The 18,585-nt window shown below is 40.7% G+C and overlaps 1 protein-coding gene across 4 annotated transcripts in view; it reads left to right on the forward strand.

Moving 5' to 3' along the window:
• The window catches only part of JHY (junctional cadherin complex regulator), a 32,434-nt gene extending 14,168 nt beyond the window's left edge, over nucleotides 1-18,266 (forward strand). For 2 of the 4 annotated variants that reach the window (XM_044997356.1, XM_044997357.1), the window contains exons 4-9: nucleotides 463-573; nucleotides 5,847-6,559; nucleotides 7,643-7,934; nucleotides 11,127-11,207; nucleotides 15,873-15,998; nucleotides 17,035-18,265. In XM_044997356.1, coding sequence (XP_044853291.1) covers nucleotides 463-573; nucleotides 5,847-6,559; nucleotides 7,643-7,934; nucleotides 11,127-11,207; nucleotides 15,873-15,998; nucleotides 17,035-17,238 — 1,527 coding nt within the window. In that variant the 3' untranslated portion in view covers nucleotides 17,239-18,265. Of the gene's footprint in view, nucleotides 1-462; nucleotides 574-5,846; nucleotides 6,560-7,642; nucleotides 7,935-11,126; nucleotides 11,208-15,872; nucleotides 15,999-17,034 lie in introns of all 4 variants that reach the window. The other 2 variants (XM_044997353.1, XM_044997355.1) reach the window with 2 other exon arrangements.
• Nucleotides 18,267-18,585: the final 319 nt, after the last annotated feature.

The raw sequence follows: 18,585 nt of genomic DNA on the forward strand, positions 1-18,585 counted from the left end.
AGTTCAGTGCTCATTGTCTGCATGGCAGGGATGGATGTGTAGTTTGCTTTCTTCTGCCTGTATTAGAGGTATCTATCTTACATATATTGGACAGCTTGGTCATCTATTAGCTTTTGCTACAAATAGGAGTCCCTACTGTATGTAACTTTCCTTCCCTCTGTTCTCTTTGAAAGTGCTCAGAATGTCATCCACAGCCTTTCCTATTAATGGACATGCTACCATGGTCTTTATTAATACTGACTTGTTTGTGAATTCCTTTTGCCTATGTTCCTATTTGGCCCCATCTTTGTCCTGCCATGAATAATGTAATGGTGCATTTTACTGTTTACGTTTACTGGCATGTGGATTGTTGCTTGTTCAACCCTTCCCCCGCATCCATAGGTCTTTTATGCTGTCCTTGGCCCCACTGAACTACCGCAGTGTATAAAGTCTAGTGGCTCTTAATATGTTTTTCTTCTTTAGGTTTCAGATGTTAAAACTGCTGATGAGAGGCTCATTCAGAATGCCATTGACTTTCAAAGCATGGCCATGGATCCTGAAGACAAATGGCTCCAGAGGTCACACCACTTAAAGGTTCCTTTCTGGATGGAATATGAATCTGTTTTTTGGAATCTATAATGCAAATAATCATGTTCTTGATGTTTTTTTCACCTCTAAAATTTAACGTGTGGCAGATTTGTTAATTTTTTTTCCCTATCTTAATATTACTATTTCACAATTCTTTTAATGGTTTTCTTCTGAGACTCTCTGAGCACTTACAAGCATTGCTGTCAATCATTTACAGTGCACCTGCAGTGTGCTAAACTGCACATCATGTATGCCTCAGACCTTTGTAAATGCATTAATCATTTTACAGATAGACAAACCAACGTATAGAGAGAGATTACGTTTTTCACCCAAGGCCACATAACATGTTAGGAATCCTGGCTCCTAGTGCCATGCTCTAATAGACCATATTTTTGCAAGAGAAGTAGATAGCTATAATTATATATATAAAGCCCTATCTCTCTAATACAATGTCAAAGTAATTAGTTGCTAAAGTAAAATAGGCTATAGAGAATATAAATATCTTCTTGTTCGACAAATCTTGTGCACTAAAATCCATCACATACATTAAGCATGGAAGAAATGGACTAGATGACCTCTTGAGGTCCCTTCCAGGCCTACATTTCTATGATTAAGTAGTGTATAGTATCTGCTTTCATAACTATTTATCCTACTCTGTAAATCCCATGGCTACCGACTGACTGTCCAACTAGATAGGTAGCTAGCGGATTTATAGAGTAGGAAAGATAGTTATAAAAGCAGAAAAATTATGCTGCTTGATCCATATGATGGATTAAATCCACAATATACCTCCAGGTCTCAAGCAGTCCTGGATTTAAAAGGTCAAGTCTCTTTAGGATCATATGATGCTACTGGCCCATAAAACTAATACATCCAGTGCTCACTGTTTTTGGTGGGTTACCAGGGCTTCTTAATTTCATTGTTGCATTCCATGCTCTTTGGGGAGGGAGGATGCTGATCTCTCTCAGGGGGATGTTTTAAGACAGAAAATATTTACAGGTGGAAGGGGGTGCACCTTAGGGTCTGTCAAGCTAGCTAATTACCTAAAATTGATAAATCTAGTAGATGACTGACTGCCTTTCACACTAATGCAGTGAAATAATTACCTCTTGGAATAAGGCCAGAGTAGACCAGGTTTCATCACTGACAAAGACATAAGCACTTTAGCAGTACCTGAGAAAGTAGAATCCAGCTAGAACAGATATGAAAACTATTTATGGTAGCATCAATAATTAATTTAGTTTGCTGCTCAGACTAGTGGAGAAGGAGAATGTAAGGACCAAGAGATTCATTTTGTTCCTTTGCCCTTACAATAAAGAGCAATGCAGCTGTAATGTGGAAGATTGTAAATGGAGTACAGTATTTGAAAGATATGTAATTAGGCATAAATAAGGAATGGAATCGTCAGTCTAGGGTAAGAATAAACAGATTATGCTCTGAATAAGACCAAAAATAGCCTCAAACAGATATAAAGGCCAACAGCACCTGATTCTCTGCATCAGCAGAAAATTCTCCTAAAGCCCTGGCTGGGATGATTTAGTTGGTGTTGGTCCTGCTTTGAGCAGGGGGGTTGGACTAGATGACCTCCTGAGGTCCCTTCCAACCCTGATATTCTGATTCTAAGGAAAATAAACATGCAGTAAAAAGAACAAGAGTTAAGCAGTCCTAAAACAGAGTAGAAGGGGAAAGAAATCTGTCCCTAGTTAAGGGTTGGCATAGATCACTTCCCTGTTGGAAGAAGAGGAGAACCAAGGACTTGAGTCACAATTCACTCCTTGGTCAGCTCCTGAGCCATCACAGTTATGTCCTATTTCTTATCAGGGCAGACTGTATTGTTACAGTTTAGGGTCTAAAAATAATAACGAGAGTATAAAATAAGTGTTAATGTTCATTGATAACCTTAGCTGAGAATTCCCATTTGTATTTGATTGACTTCTGTAACAATCTTGTTCTTTCCCAGTTGTTTTTACAAGTAGGGAAAAATTTTGCGATCTTGATTTAGTTAATGAAGGTCTCTATTTGGCAATTTAGGAGAAGTGTAACCAGTGACTTTCTCAAAGGGTGCTGGAGGCAAAACAGTAGGGACCAGCAACTGAAGGATCTTCCTATGCAGCAGTGTCTGCCATGGAACAGACCACTTGCTGTGTAGGTGGGACAAAACCGAGTCTGCAACAGTCTTATGGTACCGTGCTAAAGCCCTGCGGCCTGATTCTCCACTCCACTGCGCCAGTTTTACACCAGGTTTCATAGATTTTTAAGGCCAGAAGGGACCATTAGATTATCTAGACAGTCCAACCACCTGTTTTTCACCGATGCACATAATCCAGAAAGAGATCCAATCTCAAGTTGAGAAATTAAGAGATGGAGAATTCACTACTTCCCTTGATAGTTTGTTCCAATGGTTATTCATGTTCACTGTTAAATTGTGCCCTATTTCTCGCTTGAATTTGTCGGGTTGTAACTTTGTTATGCCTTTCTCCACTAAATTGAACCTGCAACCAAACCTCTTACTGACCTTATAAAAACCAAGATGTTCCAGGAACATGTTCATGTTTTGTCAGATGCTGTGTGAAGTTCTGGCTTGAGACAAGAGCAAGGCAATGCCATGGAAAATGGGGAGGGGAGGGTCTGGAGTTTTCCATGATTTGAAATCTTCAAGTTGAGACTGGACACTTTTTTGAAAGATCTGGTCCAGTTCAGCCAGTAGCCATTGAGCTGGATGCAGGAGCTACTGGGTGAGACTTCCCAGCCTGAGTGATGCAGGAGATCCCAACAGTCCCCCCTGGGGATATTTTTCCATAGGAAAGATGGGCTTTTCTCCATTCGTTGCATGTTCCAGGCTGCAGCATTCCCCAGTGAGGAGCTTCTGTCACTTTGGAGAGAGGTTCCCAAGCATTTCCTTGGCAGCTGGCACATGTCACCAGACAGAGACCCTGCACCAGCTCCAGCTCTGCTCAGCCTGCTGTTTATATCTGCTTCTTGGTGTTGAAACCAGTCTGTGAGGAAGCATTAAGTGCTAGACCATTGGACTGTCTGCCAAGATAATGCCACTTCAAGTCGACCGAGTTAGGCTGGTATAAAACTGATGTAACTGAGTGAAAAGTCAGGCTCTCCTGGTCTTTACAGGGTCATTCCCACCTGCTTTTACAGACTTTTTGTATCTTTAAAAGAGTTATAACATGGGTATGTCCCATCTACACAGGTAAGATCAAACATTGTGACAAGATATCCTGATATAGCAGAAATTGCTCTGCAGCTGGCTCATAGTATAGTAGCCAACTGGGTCTATGTGACTATGAAGGGAGAAGTGTAAACATAGGGGGAAAACGAGATAAATATATGTATTCTTCTTGCAAGCTTTTCTTCTCCTTCTTGTGTTTTCCTTCTCCTCAGACACTTTCCCTCACACACTAAGCCCAGAATGTTTTTTTGACTCCTAAGGGATTTGGACACCTAGTTCCCATACATTTAATGGGAATTGGCATCCAAATTGCCTAGCCTCCTTTCAAAAAAAAAAAATCTCTGCCCTAGTTTCTGTATTAAGTTTATGCTGAAGTAGCTCAAGCAGATTGTTTGAATTTCCTGCTGTTCATTTAAGGCAAGAAGCTGTGCTCCTTAAGAGAGCAAACAGCAGTTTATGCTATTATTCATGGTAAAAGATGTTCTGTAGATTTTAAATTTCTTAGTAAAGGAAGAATTTTACAATGCTACTTGATCCATCTAAGTGGGAAAACAATGGCTTAGTCACAGTTTGTCCCTGATTCATGCTGAGACCCTGGGACCCTTCCATAGGTGGCACCATCAGTAAAAGCACTAATCATTATGGAAGAGGTCTAGCTAACGAATTATCATCTTGGCACCAGGAGTCAGGATTCCCCAGGGCTAAAGCTTTCACCAAAACATTCAGCTCTATATGTGGACTTAATACCTACCATTAAGCAGTTACTCTGAGTGCATATGCTATGTAGTGATTGCAAGTGTTGGTAACAAAAGAAACCTGGTGAGACTGGAGGATGAAATGGAGGATTTCAGTTCTGATGAAGATTAAATGGACTGAGAATGACTTTGTATATTACCTTTAAGGAAACCTATATCTTGCCTCAAAAGGAACACCACCTGGTGCCTTAATTGGGAAGATGATAAATCTTAAGTAAACCCCAGATTTCAAGTATGTTGCTTTGGGTAGTGAGAGAAGTCTCACTGAATTTAAATTTCTGAATTATTTGTTTGTTGTTTGTTTGCTGGGATACATGTTCCAGGATTTACAAGCACATGAATACTTGGTTTAACAATTGAAACACTTTAAACCGTGCACATTGACTGCAAACAAGCCTAAAAAATGCGCCCTTCGAAAAGGTCGTGTGTAATGTAGGCTGTGACTAGTGCTGTGGATATTAGCAATAAGTAATGGGTTGAATAACTTGAATTGAGACTACTACATGCAGACAATAACTCCAGGCAAGTCTCTTACTATATATATTGCTTTAACTTGCAATTCCAAAGACATTTAAGGACATATTTACACTAAATAAGTCACACTGGAAATACTTATTTAATCAATCTGGAAAGCTTTTGACCCATAATATGTCAGAGTAAAGCTCTGCCACTAGCTCCTTTTACAGTATTTTAATTTTTACTGTGTGGGAGAGGGAAATAATTGGCTGCCTGTATTTTTATTTATTTCTACTAAAAAAGACATTGACACATAATTAAAATCATAAACAGCAATAGCAAATCAGAAGTTAACGCCTTCTGTCCACCTCCCATTTCCAAATCTAGCAACAAAACAACCAATACACAGAGCCAAATTCTCTGCTGCTGTAAATTGGCACTCCTCTATTGAGGTCAATGAAAGTGTGCCAATTTACACCAGAAGAAAATCTGACTCCAAAATTGCTCAATTATACACTGGAACAGATCCACAGTTGGTATAAATTGAAGTAGCTCCAGTGAAGTTTACAGGTTTGCCACAGTTTACAGTAGCTGAGAATCTGGTCTACTATACATACAAGTGTAGTAAAGTAAAAACAAGACAGCACTTCAGCATATGGTTAACCTTAAGTACATGCTCAAGTCCCACTGACTTCTGTGGAATTTAAGCATATGCTTAAGTGCTGTCCTGAATTGGGGCCTAAGGTTTGTGCATGTAGAGAAATCCCTGAATGAAAGGTGGTGGTGCAGCAAAAAGTATGTGTAAGTTTAGTATGTTTGTCTCTTCAAGATATCATTTAATATGCATGCAAAATGATCACCTGAGAGTTTCACAATACTCTTTTTAGGATCACCAAAATAAACGGCCCCAGGCAGACAGAAAAAAATTAAATCGAGTGCTAAGAGAGAGATCTTTACCAGCAAATGATGTCCAGCATCCACCAGGAAGACTAGCAGAACCAAGACCTCAATATCACACACATCGCAATGTACCAGAATTTGAGAACTTTCATATGGATTCAAACTCTTTTGAGGTGCTAGAACTTGAAAAAGATGACAGTAGTTCACTGCATAGTTGGTTACAAACAAATCCCTTCGTTGATCCAATTACTCCTTTCATTAAGACTAGTTCAGCAGCAGATTGGGAGACACACTCAAATACTTTACAAAATAATTCAGATCTGGTAAACCGGAATCAGAAGCAAATCTCCATGAACTTGGCTTCATCTAGGCACCATCTTGAACTAAAAACGCATAAAAACGCTACTGGGTTGAATTTATCTCCAGCATATATTAATGAAGAAAACAAGAAATATCAGCACAACTCCAGAAACAGACCTCCATATAATCAGCAACATTTACAGAATAGTTATGTTTTGGAGCCTCTTCCACCTGATGGGCACGCCAAGGGTCACATGCTCCTACACCAGAAAAGCATCGCATCTACTTACAATGCTAATTTCCAAGAATCAGTAAAAGACCAAGTTTCAACACAGAATCATAGAAAGCAATTTTATATAGACAAGAGCCGTCACAACAACTGTGCTACCAACAGCTTGTGGTAAGGACCCATGTTTCAAAATGTTATTAGCATAATGGTACATGAGGCCAAGGAAGTCATATTAGAGAAGGCCAAGGAAGTGTTCAGAAAAATCTGATACATTCCACCACAATAATTTATTCATAACTTATAGTTTGTTCATTAGTGTTTGATTTAATAAACAGTTTAACACTATTTTTAAGCTTTGATCTTAGTGTGTTTGTACATGCAAGGACTACAAGATCAAGTTTAAGAATGGTAACTGAAAAACTGATATTAAAAAAGCAAAACAAAAAAACATTTAGTTGCATCATCCATAAACTGAGTCTAGAGGAGCCTGTTTGTACTCAACTTGTTTATACCAAAACCCAGCTTATGGCAAGGTGGAGTGAAAATCCCAAATTGCTCCAATGCAATTCAGAGCGCTGCCGCTCATCTTTCAACACTTGTCTATACTGGTATTCTTCTTTAAAATCTTCCCCAATTGCAGGTCCACCAGAAGTGGTCCTAGTGTATATAAGGTTCAAGCAGCTGGTTGCATTTTTACCAATCCTGCACTTGCTCTGTTTATCAAATTCCCATCAAAGTCAAAGGTTTTGTGTGCCGAAGTTCTTAGAAAAATAAAATCTGAGACGGCTAGCATGAAAAAGGCATGAGAGGTTAAAACTATTTATATAGAGCTTGTGTGGATTGATGGTAATAAATGAAAATTCTACTTTCAATTAACACAAAGGGCCTGATTTTTCACCTACTTAAAAGGTCTGCTTCAAAGCCCACTGAAATCGATGGGTATCTTTTCATTGACTTCAGTGAGCTTTGGATCAGGCCCAGACTTTGCCCCAGTTGACTTAATGAAGTTATTCCTGGTATACATGGGTGTGTGAATGAGATCAGAATCAGTCACAAATGGTCATGCTCACTTCTGATGTTCTGAAAGCTTGCGTGCGTAATTCAATGAGTTGAAAATGTACCCAGCAAATAATAGCTAATGGTTTTCAAAATAGGTTTGAATAGCAATGACAATTTCAGTTTACAGATTGCTTATTGGGCCTTTGCATCTAGGTATGAGTAAACACAATTTCCTTCTTTCATTTTAAAATTGAGGCCATCCCAGTCATCTGGTCAGAAGCCACTAGCAAGCCCTTCTCCAACCACACAACTTATACAGACAATGGAACAACATCATCAAAAAATCTCTCATCTGGAAGACACTCAACTTGCCGAAAGGCAGTTCTCTGGCTTGTTTCCACCTGTAATCCCAAGGGTAGAAAGTGACTCCGAGATTAACACAGAAAGAAGTGAAGGAAGCCAAGTGAAAATTAGTCGCAGCAACTCAGAAGGGTACCTGCTGCAAATGGAAAAGCAAAAACAGCTGAAAGAAAAAGGGACTAGGAAGGTAAGAAAATATGGGTGAGTTAGAAACCAATTTTATATTGCTGTTCCCTCCTCTGATTAAATTAGTACTTTGTGCTTGTTATCCATAGATCTCAAAGCACTTTAAAAGAGGTATTATTCCCATTTTACAGAAAGGGAATTGATACTCCAAGAGGTTAAGTGACATGCCCAGCATCAAGCAACTCAGTGGCAGAAGCAGATATGGAAAAAGAAAATAACTAGTAGCTGACCTGACCAACTCACTCACACACTTTATATTCCAAGGAGTTGAAGCAATTCACAGCTGCATCTTTCCACTCCACTTTTCAGAGAAGGTCACCTGCTAGAACACATGCGGAACTGTTGATCCGTTAAGTTATTCCTGTGGTAAAATGATTGAGAAAGAAGCCATTTGTATAGGACAGCAGGTAGCCAGGCCTCAAGTCTGAATAAGTTATTATCCTTGTCATGCCCATTTGCCAGTCAGATCAAATCTCTTGGCTTCCAAGGGAATTCAAACGGAACAACATTAAAAGTTACAGGATTTGTGAAGCTAATGTTATAAACATTATTCCAGGTCTTCTGACAATCCCATTCTGATCAATTATTAAAATTGAGCTCTTTGTCTCTTCTGTGTGTCCAAATTTCATACTGTAACCATTTAACGCTGATGTAATGGAACAGTATAAAGATATCCTTGTGCACCCATGACAAATTAAATGTTTAAGAAGTTAGCTTGTCTGCACTGAGAAATGCAGCTAAGCTGGAATAATTATTCATGTGCTTCATCTAGGAGGCAGTTTGTGTATTGCTGCTTGACTGCCTCTAAGAAGGGTTAGCTGGATTAAGATAGTAACTACAGGGCAGATTTCCTTCCTTTTCCATTCCCTGCGTTCAAGCCATTGTTTTTTGTCCTTTTTTCCAATAACTTTCTCACACTTACACGTCTGAAGAATTTTGTGGAGAATTGGATTGTTTATGTCTCGCAGTACAACCCAGCTTCTCACATTAAACAGAAGTCCATACAAACACACCAAGGTCAAATTTAATTCACACATATTTTGGCTTTGAAAATATATTGGAAATTACTACAGCTGCTTGAGAAAAACCTGGATTTATTCCATACAGCTAAATGGTTAACTCCCTGTACTAACTTCAGTTTAAAAAACAATTATAGAATTATTCCATAAAAGAGTTCGGATACTTGACTCAAAAGAAAAGTCTAATATTTCTATAGATTTCATTTCTTTGCCAGTTGGGTCTGACTTAAAACATGTTCATCATTTGAAGAAAGTACTTTTTTGCTGGTAGAAATTCTTTTGGCATTTCTGTAGCCGCTCCATTATTGGAATTACTACAGTAAAAGGCCAGAAAGAAAATAAAGCAAACCAGAGTCTGGATTATTAAGCATTTTCACTGGCACACTTTTAAAATTTTGCCCAGCTATGAAAGTTAATTGAGTCTCTTTGGAACAGATGTAACGAGATCCAGGAATGCCCAGCCCTCCCCAGACAAGCCAGAAAAGCACCTTATCCTGGAGCTAACATAATGGATGGTTAGAAATGGATTAAGATTAAATTCTGGTTCCCTACACAAACAATTTAAAAAAGGGTTTTGCACGGGGGATCAGCACAGGGCCGAAGAAAAGTGAAAGTGCTCCCAAGCAGGAGGGTGGGTGCAGTGCCCTTGTGTGGCCTCGGTTGAGGCCATTGCAACAAAAACATAGTATGTGATTCCACTAGCAATGACCATCCTTTTTACCTGCTCCAGCCAATTCACTTGTAAAGGTTTTGTTCCATACTAGTACCATTAATTTTTGACCTTTTCAGGTGAATGATTGCTTCCAACTAAAAAGGGTGAAGGGGTGCTGCTCACAACACTGTTATATGTCCAAATTAGGTTCCATATAGCAGTATTATTGGGAAAGAGTAAACTTTGCAGTCCCTAGTTATTAGGAACTGGGTTCAAAGTCAACCTAATTAGAAGGTTCTCCTGTTACTTATGGCATTTCTGAGAATGGAAGTATAAGGGCACTCAAAAGATGCAAGAAGAATTTGACTAGCCTCATGGGAAAACAGTGTCTAATTGTCATGCATCACCAGTTTAATATTGTAAAGGAGAGTCATTTTAGAAACTATTCCATATTGTTTTCATAAGATAAAGGGAATCTCTGACAACAGAGCACTTTGTTGATTGGATTTATGAGCTCTGGGATTTTTTCCCAACAAGTTTATTAATTTAAAGCTACCTGGCCAGATTCGTCTCGGTTACATCAGTGTAAATTAGGGGCAACACTGATGACTTGAGTGTAAATCAAGAATAATTTAGCTTGTGTAACTGAGATCAGAATTACACTTAGTCCTCCCAAACCATCTTCTAGAGCCTCTACCTTCATCCCCAGGTCTTCCTCCCCTTCCTTCCATTCTGGGTGAAATCCTGACTCCACTGACTCTGGCCATTGATTGCAGTGAGTCCAGGATTCCACCTTGTGCCTTCTCTCCCCCCATCACTGAATTTGCTATCCCAGGCAAAAGGTCTTTAGTTAGTTACCAGGAGAAGGATACATATGAACTTCTCTTTTATCACCAAAAACAGGGTGTTTTCTGTAGTTTTGCTACAAGGCTTTGTTCAAAAGTTCTGTTAATGTAATAACTGCCAAATGCATTGTCATTTTAAGCTGTTTAACAGAATTCAGCTCATGAAATGCAAGACGGGCAAGTTGCAAAGTGGAGAGAGTTTGCCTGTTAGTCATTCAAATGCCTACATAATATGGGAAATTTTTAAAGGAATATTATCACATGAAACAAAATTACATTGCACTTATAAAGCAAGTGCCAAAGTTAAGGTTGAGCATGCAACCCAAATTCTGCTCATCTTGTGCATATCCATTACACACCGTCTTTAATTATGTGATCATATGCTGTAGTACAAGCGGAAATTATTCATGCACCTTAAATACACAAGTATTCATGTGAATGCTTTACATTTCACTTAACTGTCTTTATTTTCAAAACTGTTTTCTATACTCCCTGGCAAAAGCTTTCAAAAAGGCAAACCCATTTTTCTCCTGTTCTGTGATTATACCTGGGAATGTAGTTTATAGTAGGACATACCTGCTCAGGGTAAAGACACCTTTATGACTTTTGCATTACTGAGGGAGACTTTTGCCCTCTATGCCAACAGTTAAAGGAAGATGTATTTGATTCTGTCTTAGCCTTCTAGGCCAAGAAACTACATGAACCTGAATGTGAAGCTCGGAGGCCTTGGACCTGACTATGAAGCAGTCAGAGAGAAAGTAGGTGTCACAAATAGCATTTTGTCTGTTTTTTGTGTCTCAAAGTTATGCCAAGTAAGCTGATGTAGAATGCACTGGAGATGAAAGCACAGTTGATAAAGTAATTAAAAACTGCCTAGTAGGTTATACCCTTAGCTCAAGCTAAATATTAAATTCCAAAGAGGACCGTCCTTCTGAGTGTTAGGAAAGCAACTAGTACATAGATGGGCATTACCATCAAATAAATGATAAAGATAATGTTCTGGTCAGGCATCTGTTAACCATGCCATTCATGAGTCCAACTAAGACAATAAAAGAAAACAAAACACTAAGATCTCTTCTACCAGTTAGGTTAAAAAGTAGCCCCTTCTTTTCCCATGTGCATCTCTCTTGCCAGGTGCCCTCTCTGATCCATATAAACAATATTGATGCAGGTCCATGGCCACCTAGCACATCTTGCCTGTCACTAGGCTGCACCCCATCGCCCTTTGGAACTTTTTATAGAACACTCAAACTTCCAGCCACCTGTGCTAAAAGAGACTCTCCCTAGGAATACAGGATTTGTTACACAGTTGAACAATTCTGCTCGTCCATTAGCACTCATTCACACTAGCCAGTTCATTGCAAAACTATGTATAAATATGTGCTAGATTTCAAGACTTATTTTTCACAAAACCCACAGCTAATTTTCATAGATCAGAAGGGACCACTGTCATCTCCTAATCAGATATCATGCATAATATAGGCCTGAATTAATTCTTCATTCAAGTGGTTGAACGAGAATATCTCGGTTAGAAAACCCATCACAACCACTGATAAGTTGTTCTAGTGGCTAATTGCTCTCATTTAAATATATACACCTTATTTCTAGTCTCAATTTGTGTAGCTTTCAACCATTGGATCAACTTTCAGTCATTAGAGCTTGTTATATCTTTGGCTGCTAGATTACAGAACTTTTACTATCAAACTTAACTATAAGGCATGCTTTCCAATCTTTTAATTATTCTTGTGGCTCTTCTCTGAACTCTCTCCAATTTTTCAACAGCCTTCTTGAGTGGTGGACACCAGGCCTGGACACTATATTCCAGTAGCCGTTACACCAGTGCCAAATACAGAGGTCATATAATCTCCATATCCCTACTCAATATTCCTCTGTTTTTAAATCCAAGAATCACATGAGCCTTTTACAACCACAGCGTAGCACTGGGAGCTGATCATCAGTTGATGGGCCACTGTGAACCCTAAGTCTTTTTTCAGAGTCCGGGCTTCCCAAAATAGAGACCTCCATTCTGTAAATATGGCCTACATTCTTTGTTTCTAGATATGACCTTTCATTCAGCCACATTAATCAGGGCCGCCCAGAGGGGGGGGCAAGAGGGGCAATTTGCCCCAGGCCCCGAGCCCCACGGGGGCCCCCACCAGAATTTTTTGGGGCCCCTGGAGCGGGGTCCCTCACTCGCTCCGGGGTGCCCGGCAAACTCTTGTGCGGCCGGGCGCAGGAGCTTCTGCCGCTCCCGGTCTTCGCCGGCGGGGGGTCCTTCCGGGGGCGGAAGGACCCCCCGATGGCGAATTACCGCCGAAGACGGAGCAGGACCCGCCGCTGAACTGCAGCCCGGTCTTCGGCGGTAATTTGGCGGCGGGGGGCCCTTCTGTTCCGGGACCCGCCGCCGAAGTGCCCCGAAGACCCGCGGCAGGGGCCCCCCTCCGCCGAATTACCGCCGAAGACCGGGCTGCACTTCAGCGGCGGGTCCGGCTTCGGTGGTAATTCGGCGGCGGGGGGGCCCCGCCGAGGGTCTTCGGGGCACTTCGGCAGCGGGTCCAGGAACGGAAGGGCCCCCCGCCGCCGAAGACCCCGGGCCCCCGGAATCCTCTGGGCGGCCCTGACATTAATACATGTATTGATTGCACCTAGCTTGGCAAGAGAGCCAGATTATTCTGTAACAGCAACTCATCCTCTTCATTATTTACCGCTCCCCCAATCTTTGTGCTTTCTGAAAACTATCAGTAATGACTTTGTTTTCTTCCTAGTAATTACAAAAATATTAAATAGCATAGAACCAAGAACAGATCTCTGAGGGACCCCATCAAAAATCATCCAATTGATGATTCTCCATTTACAATTAGATTGAGACCTAACCCCACTTCAATAGGTGCCACTGATTCTGTATCATTCTAGTTTCTTAATCTAAGTGTCATGTGGTATCAAGACATCTACATTTATTATATCAACACTATATTGTAGTAGCACATCCTCACCTTGTGGGTGCCCCCTAGTCTCTGGTAGCAAAGCTGCATGGAGTCCTTGTCGGTCTCCTCCACCTGGGCTCTCCTTTGGACCTGCAGCAGCCTCTCTGTGTCTTCTCCTGACTCCCTCTCTGGGTGTTCTGTGGCTTGGCCCTCCAACCAAGTCACAAAAAATGTAAACCCCTTCCACGGCAGCAAGAGCAAGTCCAAATAAAAGTCCACACAAATCTTCAAACTCCCCCCCGCCCCCGCAGGTGCAGAGCATGACTAATTGGGGTTCTTTCCCTGGCCTTGCAGATGGAGATTATGCCCCATCACACACTTTTATCAGCCCAGTTTGTAATCTCATAAAAAAAAAGATATCAAGTCAGTTTGAGAAGATCTATTTTCCATAAACCTGTGCTGAGTAACATTAATTATATTATCCATCTAAACCAGGGATCTCAAACTCAAAATGACAACGAGGGCCACATGAGGACTAGTACATTGGTCCAAGGGCCGCATCACTGACACACACGCACACACACACACACACCCGTGCCCCCGGCCCTGCCCCCACTCCACCCCTTCCATGAGGCCCTGCCCCTGCCCCGCCTCTTCCCACCCTTTCCCCCACATTCCAAACCCTTCCCCAAAGTCCCCACCCCAACTCTGCCCCCTCCCTGCCCCTATTCCAACCCTTTCCCCAAATCCCTGCCTCTTCTCCGCCTCCTCCCCTGAGCGTGCGGCTCCCCACTCCTCCCTCCTGGAAAGAACAGCTGTTTGGCAGCGTAAAGCCCTTGGAAGTAGACAGAGAAGAGGGGACGTGGCGCACTGGGAGGGGTTGGGAGCGGCGGGTGAGGGGAGCTTGGCGGCCACAGGAAATAACTCGGGGGGGGGGGAAGGGCATGGGGAGCTTGCCGGGCCGCATGTTTGAGACCCCTGATCTAAACTCTTTATTACAGTCCCATATCAGCCATTCCATTACGTTGTCGAGGATCTATGTCCGACTGACAGCCTACCATTACCAAGGTCATTTAATTTACCTTTTTTTTTTTTAAATATTGCCACAACAAAAAAGTGTTCTTCCAGTCCTCTGGATATTCCCCAGTGTGCTAAGACTTGTTCACTATCAACATTAACAGTCCAGATTTCCTTTGATATCATGGATATCTGTCCAGAAAACTCATGCATGCACATAAAAATGAAGAAGTGTATAATAGAAGGAGAGACAATTATATTTTTGATAGATTCATCCCTCTAGTTTTGTAGTTCCCAGAAGCAGGTATCCATTAAAGGAATTTTCAGCAGGTGAGTATCCAAATCCAAGGCAAATCCAAACGGCTTTGTTCTCCCTGTGGTAGTTGAAATGTACATGAATGACTTTAACATGATTGAGCTGCACTGTCATTCACAGTCCAGAAGACAGTCTTATTGAACCTTGGAAGAGAAAATGAAAGTAAATACAGTAAAGTAAGTGCAACAGGGAAGTAGCTGAATGCACATTACTCACTATTAAGCAAACCTCTGATCTTACTGTGCCAAAGAGGAGATGATTGTCAGAGAAAGAGTCTGAATGAAAAATATCATTTGACCTCTTCACTGCCAGTGACTTTACTAGTTACATTAAGCAGATGTACATCTCAAGTGCTGCAGAACATATCCCTTGTGTTCTTGCACCTCACTGATAAGACAACAACTATTTATATTTATATAGCGTCCTTCACAAAACTATCACAGAGCATTGCATAGCTAAAATGATAAAATCATCAGCCCTTTGGCAGTTTAAAAGCTACAGTGATTTCTTCAGCCTTGCAGTAAATGAGATAGATTGGTCATCTCAAATCTATATCAATAGAGAGAGATGCATTGCTACAAAACGGCCTTCGTCCATACAGCAGAGGGTTCTGTCTCTTTTTAACACTTTGGCAACACTTGTATAGCTTGTCATGCCAATAAAGTGTTATTAAATTACAATGGGGGGAGAAAATGAATGTTGACACCAGCTCCTAACTGGGGCAAACTAAAATACCTTGCTGAGCCTGAGAGTAACAAATGGTTGAAAACAGAGACAGAAAATCAGTTAAATAAATGGACCACAGTCATTCAAGGCTTTAAATGCAGTAGAAGGACTTTAAAAATCAATGCAAAATTGGACAGGTAGCTAGTGCAGCCATTTTAGAATGGAAGTAATATGCTGAAACAGCTATGTGGTAATAAAGATGCAAACTGCTCCATTTTCAAGTAGCTGCATCCTCGATATAACAAAGAAGGAGCTCTTGAAAATAAAGAATTACCATTCTCTAACCTTGAAAAACTATATTTTTAAGAAGATCTTGCTGAGCAATGATTAGCTGCATTTTAAACAGCCTCACGGGCGTAAATGGGAAAGACCAGCAGTAAAGGGGTTAATAAACTGGTCCCTCAAAACTTTAAATAACCATTAAATTTTTCACTTGCCAGACAGAAAAGTTAAATAAGCAAAAGGAATATGCACAGCAAGTTAAGGAGTACAACATGAAGAACGTTGCTACTGCGCAGAAACCACCAGCAAAACCTCCGATCAAGTCATCATTATCAAGACATAAGGTCAGACTAGAAAGCATCTCATTAGATGGGGCTAGAACTCTCATTAAAGTGAGAGGAAGAGGGCTTGAGAGACTGGACTCTGCATTTGTCCATGGGCCTCCGAGAACCATGGAAAGTGAACTCCTAGAAAAAGTTTGGGTTGGGTGCCAAAAGATAGAGGGGCTCCCGCTGCCATTTTTATAGTCTTTTAAAACAATCCCAGACACTCCTAATACAGAGAGTTCCTCAAGGTCAGTTACCTATGAATTATTTTTGTACAATCCTCATTGTATTCCTTCTCTTGTCAAGAAATTTATCAGCCTTCAAACTAACCAGAAATGAAATTGGAAAGGGACTCCATTTAAGTTAATCTAAGCTTTGATTTTAAAGTCTTCAGGAGTGTCACAACATCTTATCATTTTAGGCCTTTTGTAATGTAAATTTTGGGGAAGGATGGACGGGGGGGTCTATTATAGAATAAATCTCCGCTTTCTGAAACTTGCTACATTTAGACTATGAGGAATTCACTGCCACAAGATATCATTGAGGCTAAGAGCTCAACAGGAATAAAAAACAGAATTGATAGTTATAAAGGCATGTGAGAATATACAAAATTATAATAGTAAATACTATTTTTGTTATAAAAAGTTTTGGAAGAGATATAAACCTGCATGCTTCAAGGCATAAGGCAACCTCTAACTCAGGGATCGGCAACCTTTGGCATGCGGCCCGTCAGGGAAAGCCGCTGGTGGGCCGGGACAGTTTGTTTACCTGCAGCGTCCGCAGGTTCGGCCGATCTCAGCTCCCACTGGCTGCGGTTTGCTGTCCTAGGCCAATGGCGGCTGCAGGAAGTGGCACTGGCCGAGGGATGTGCTGGCTGCTGCAGAGTTTCTTGCACCTGCCTCTAAAGCATCTGGTACTGGTCCCTTCAAGATATGGAATTATTACATCATTAATCTGATCAAGAATTTTCATACTAATGTTCTCCTGCCATTTTAAAAGTGTTGTTCTGATTTTATTGTTAATTTCAAACTTCTTTCAATCTTTATATTATTAGGCTCTGGAATATGCTAAGAAGATTCCTAAACCAAAACCTTTCTCAGCAAAACAATCGGATGAAGAACCAAAAGAGGAAAGAACTCCAGCGCATACTTTAAAAGGACAGAATTTACCTCAAATTTCCTCACTGAAAACTCTGCAAAACAGGCATGAAATAGAGAAGCAAGTTGTGGATGCTTTCAAAACCCTTCACATTTTATAAGAAGTTTGAAATTATTAGGGAGCTGTAGAGGGTAGACAGTATCTGAACTGTTTACGTGGTGCATTAAATTATGTATGTTTCCCAGATACAGAATTTCAAGACTCCGCTACTTAAATAAGAGCCACTACCATTAAAAAAAAAATCGATTTCAAAAGGTGAAATATTTTCAGATCAATTGCCCTTATTTTAGTCCAATTTTATTATAGCCAAATTATTATTTTTTAAACATAATCTTTATTTTAGAATTGTGCTTCTTTTTATTCTATTGTTTCCTTCCTTGTAATATCCTGATTAAGCTGCTGCCTCTTTCTGAGCAGTTATCCAGAAAGAGTATCGAGTGGATTTAGGTGCCTGCAAGGTTCAGCAGGAGTTTTGTGAATTGCAGCAGAACCTAAACCTGGGACTTTGATGCCTAAACGCATTTGTAAATCTAGATCTGTGTGTCCTATTAGTCTTTCCCAAAATGCTCGTTCCTTTTATGCTGTGAAATCAACCTACAGCCACTTACTAAAACATTTTTTATATTTTACATAATGAACTTTTAAAAGTATTTCCATCAAACCTAAAAACAATCTGAGTGACTCTGTGGATGTGTCTATCATTATTTCTCTTAATATAACTTGAACTGAAATGAAAACAGGACCATTTCCATGATGCTCACTGAGCCATTGACCAAAGAGACATGAATTAATGATAAAATATTTTAGCTCTGGCCCACGTTTCCATGACCGGGGGTAGACAGGTGTCAGAGATGTTAGCAGCAGTATATGATTAAAGAGCACCTTATGTGTATATGATGCTTTCCAAACACATAAGCCCTAGACCCTGCTCCAAAGCAGCTTACTGCTGGTTTTAGACAGACAAGTACAATACAATGGTAAAATAAGAGAGACCAAAGATGGCAGAGGAAGATCTGCAGAGGAGGCTTCACTTACAAAGAAGGTAGACAGGTTTCAGAGTGGTAGCCGTGTTAGTCTGTATCAGCAAAAACAACGAGGAGTCCTTGTGGCACCTTAGAGACTAACACATTTATTTGGGCATAAGATTTTGTGGGTTAAAACCCACTTCATCAGATGCCTGGAAAGGAAAATACAGTAGGAAGATATAAATAGCAGTACATGAAAAGATGGGGGTTGCCTTAGCCAGTGGGGGGTCGAGACAAATCAATTAAAGTGGCCTATTATCAACAGGATGAAAAATCACTTTTATAGTGGTAATCAGGGTGGCTCATTTCAAACAGTTCAGAAGGTAGAGAGAGCAGTGGGGCTTGATACATCAGCCCCCTGAAGTCAATGGAAAGACTCTCTCTGCCTTATATGGGCTTTCAGTCATGGCCCAGGAGTGGGA

This window comes from Mauremys mutica, chromosome 22 (assembly GCF_020497125.1).
Source record: "Mauremys mutica isolate MM-2020 ecotype Southern chromosome 22, ASM2049712v1, whole genome shotgun sequence".
Lineage (NCBI taxonomy): Eukaryota > Metazoa > Chordata > Testudines > Geoemydidae > Mauremys > Mauremys mutica.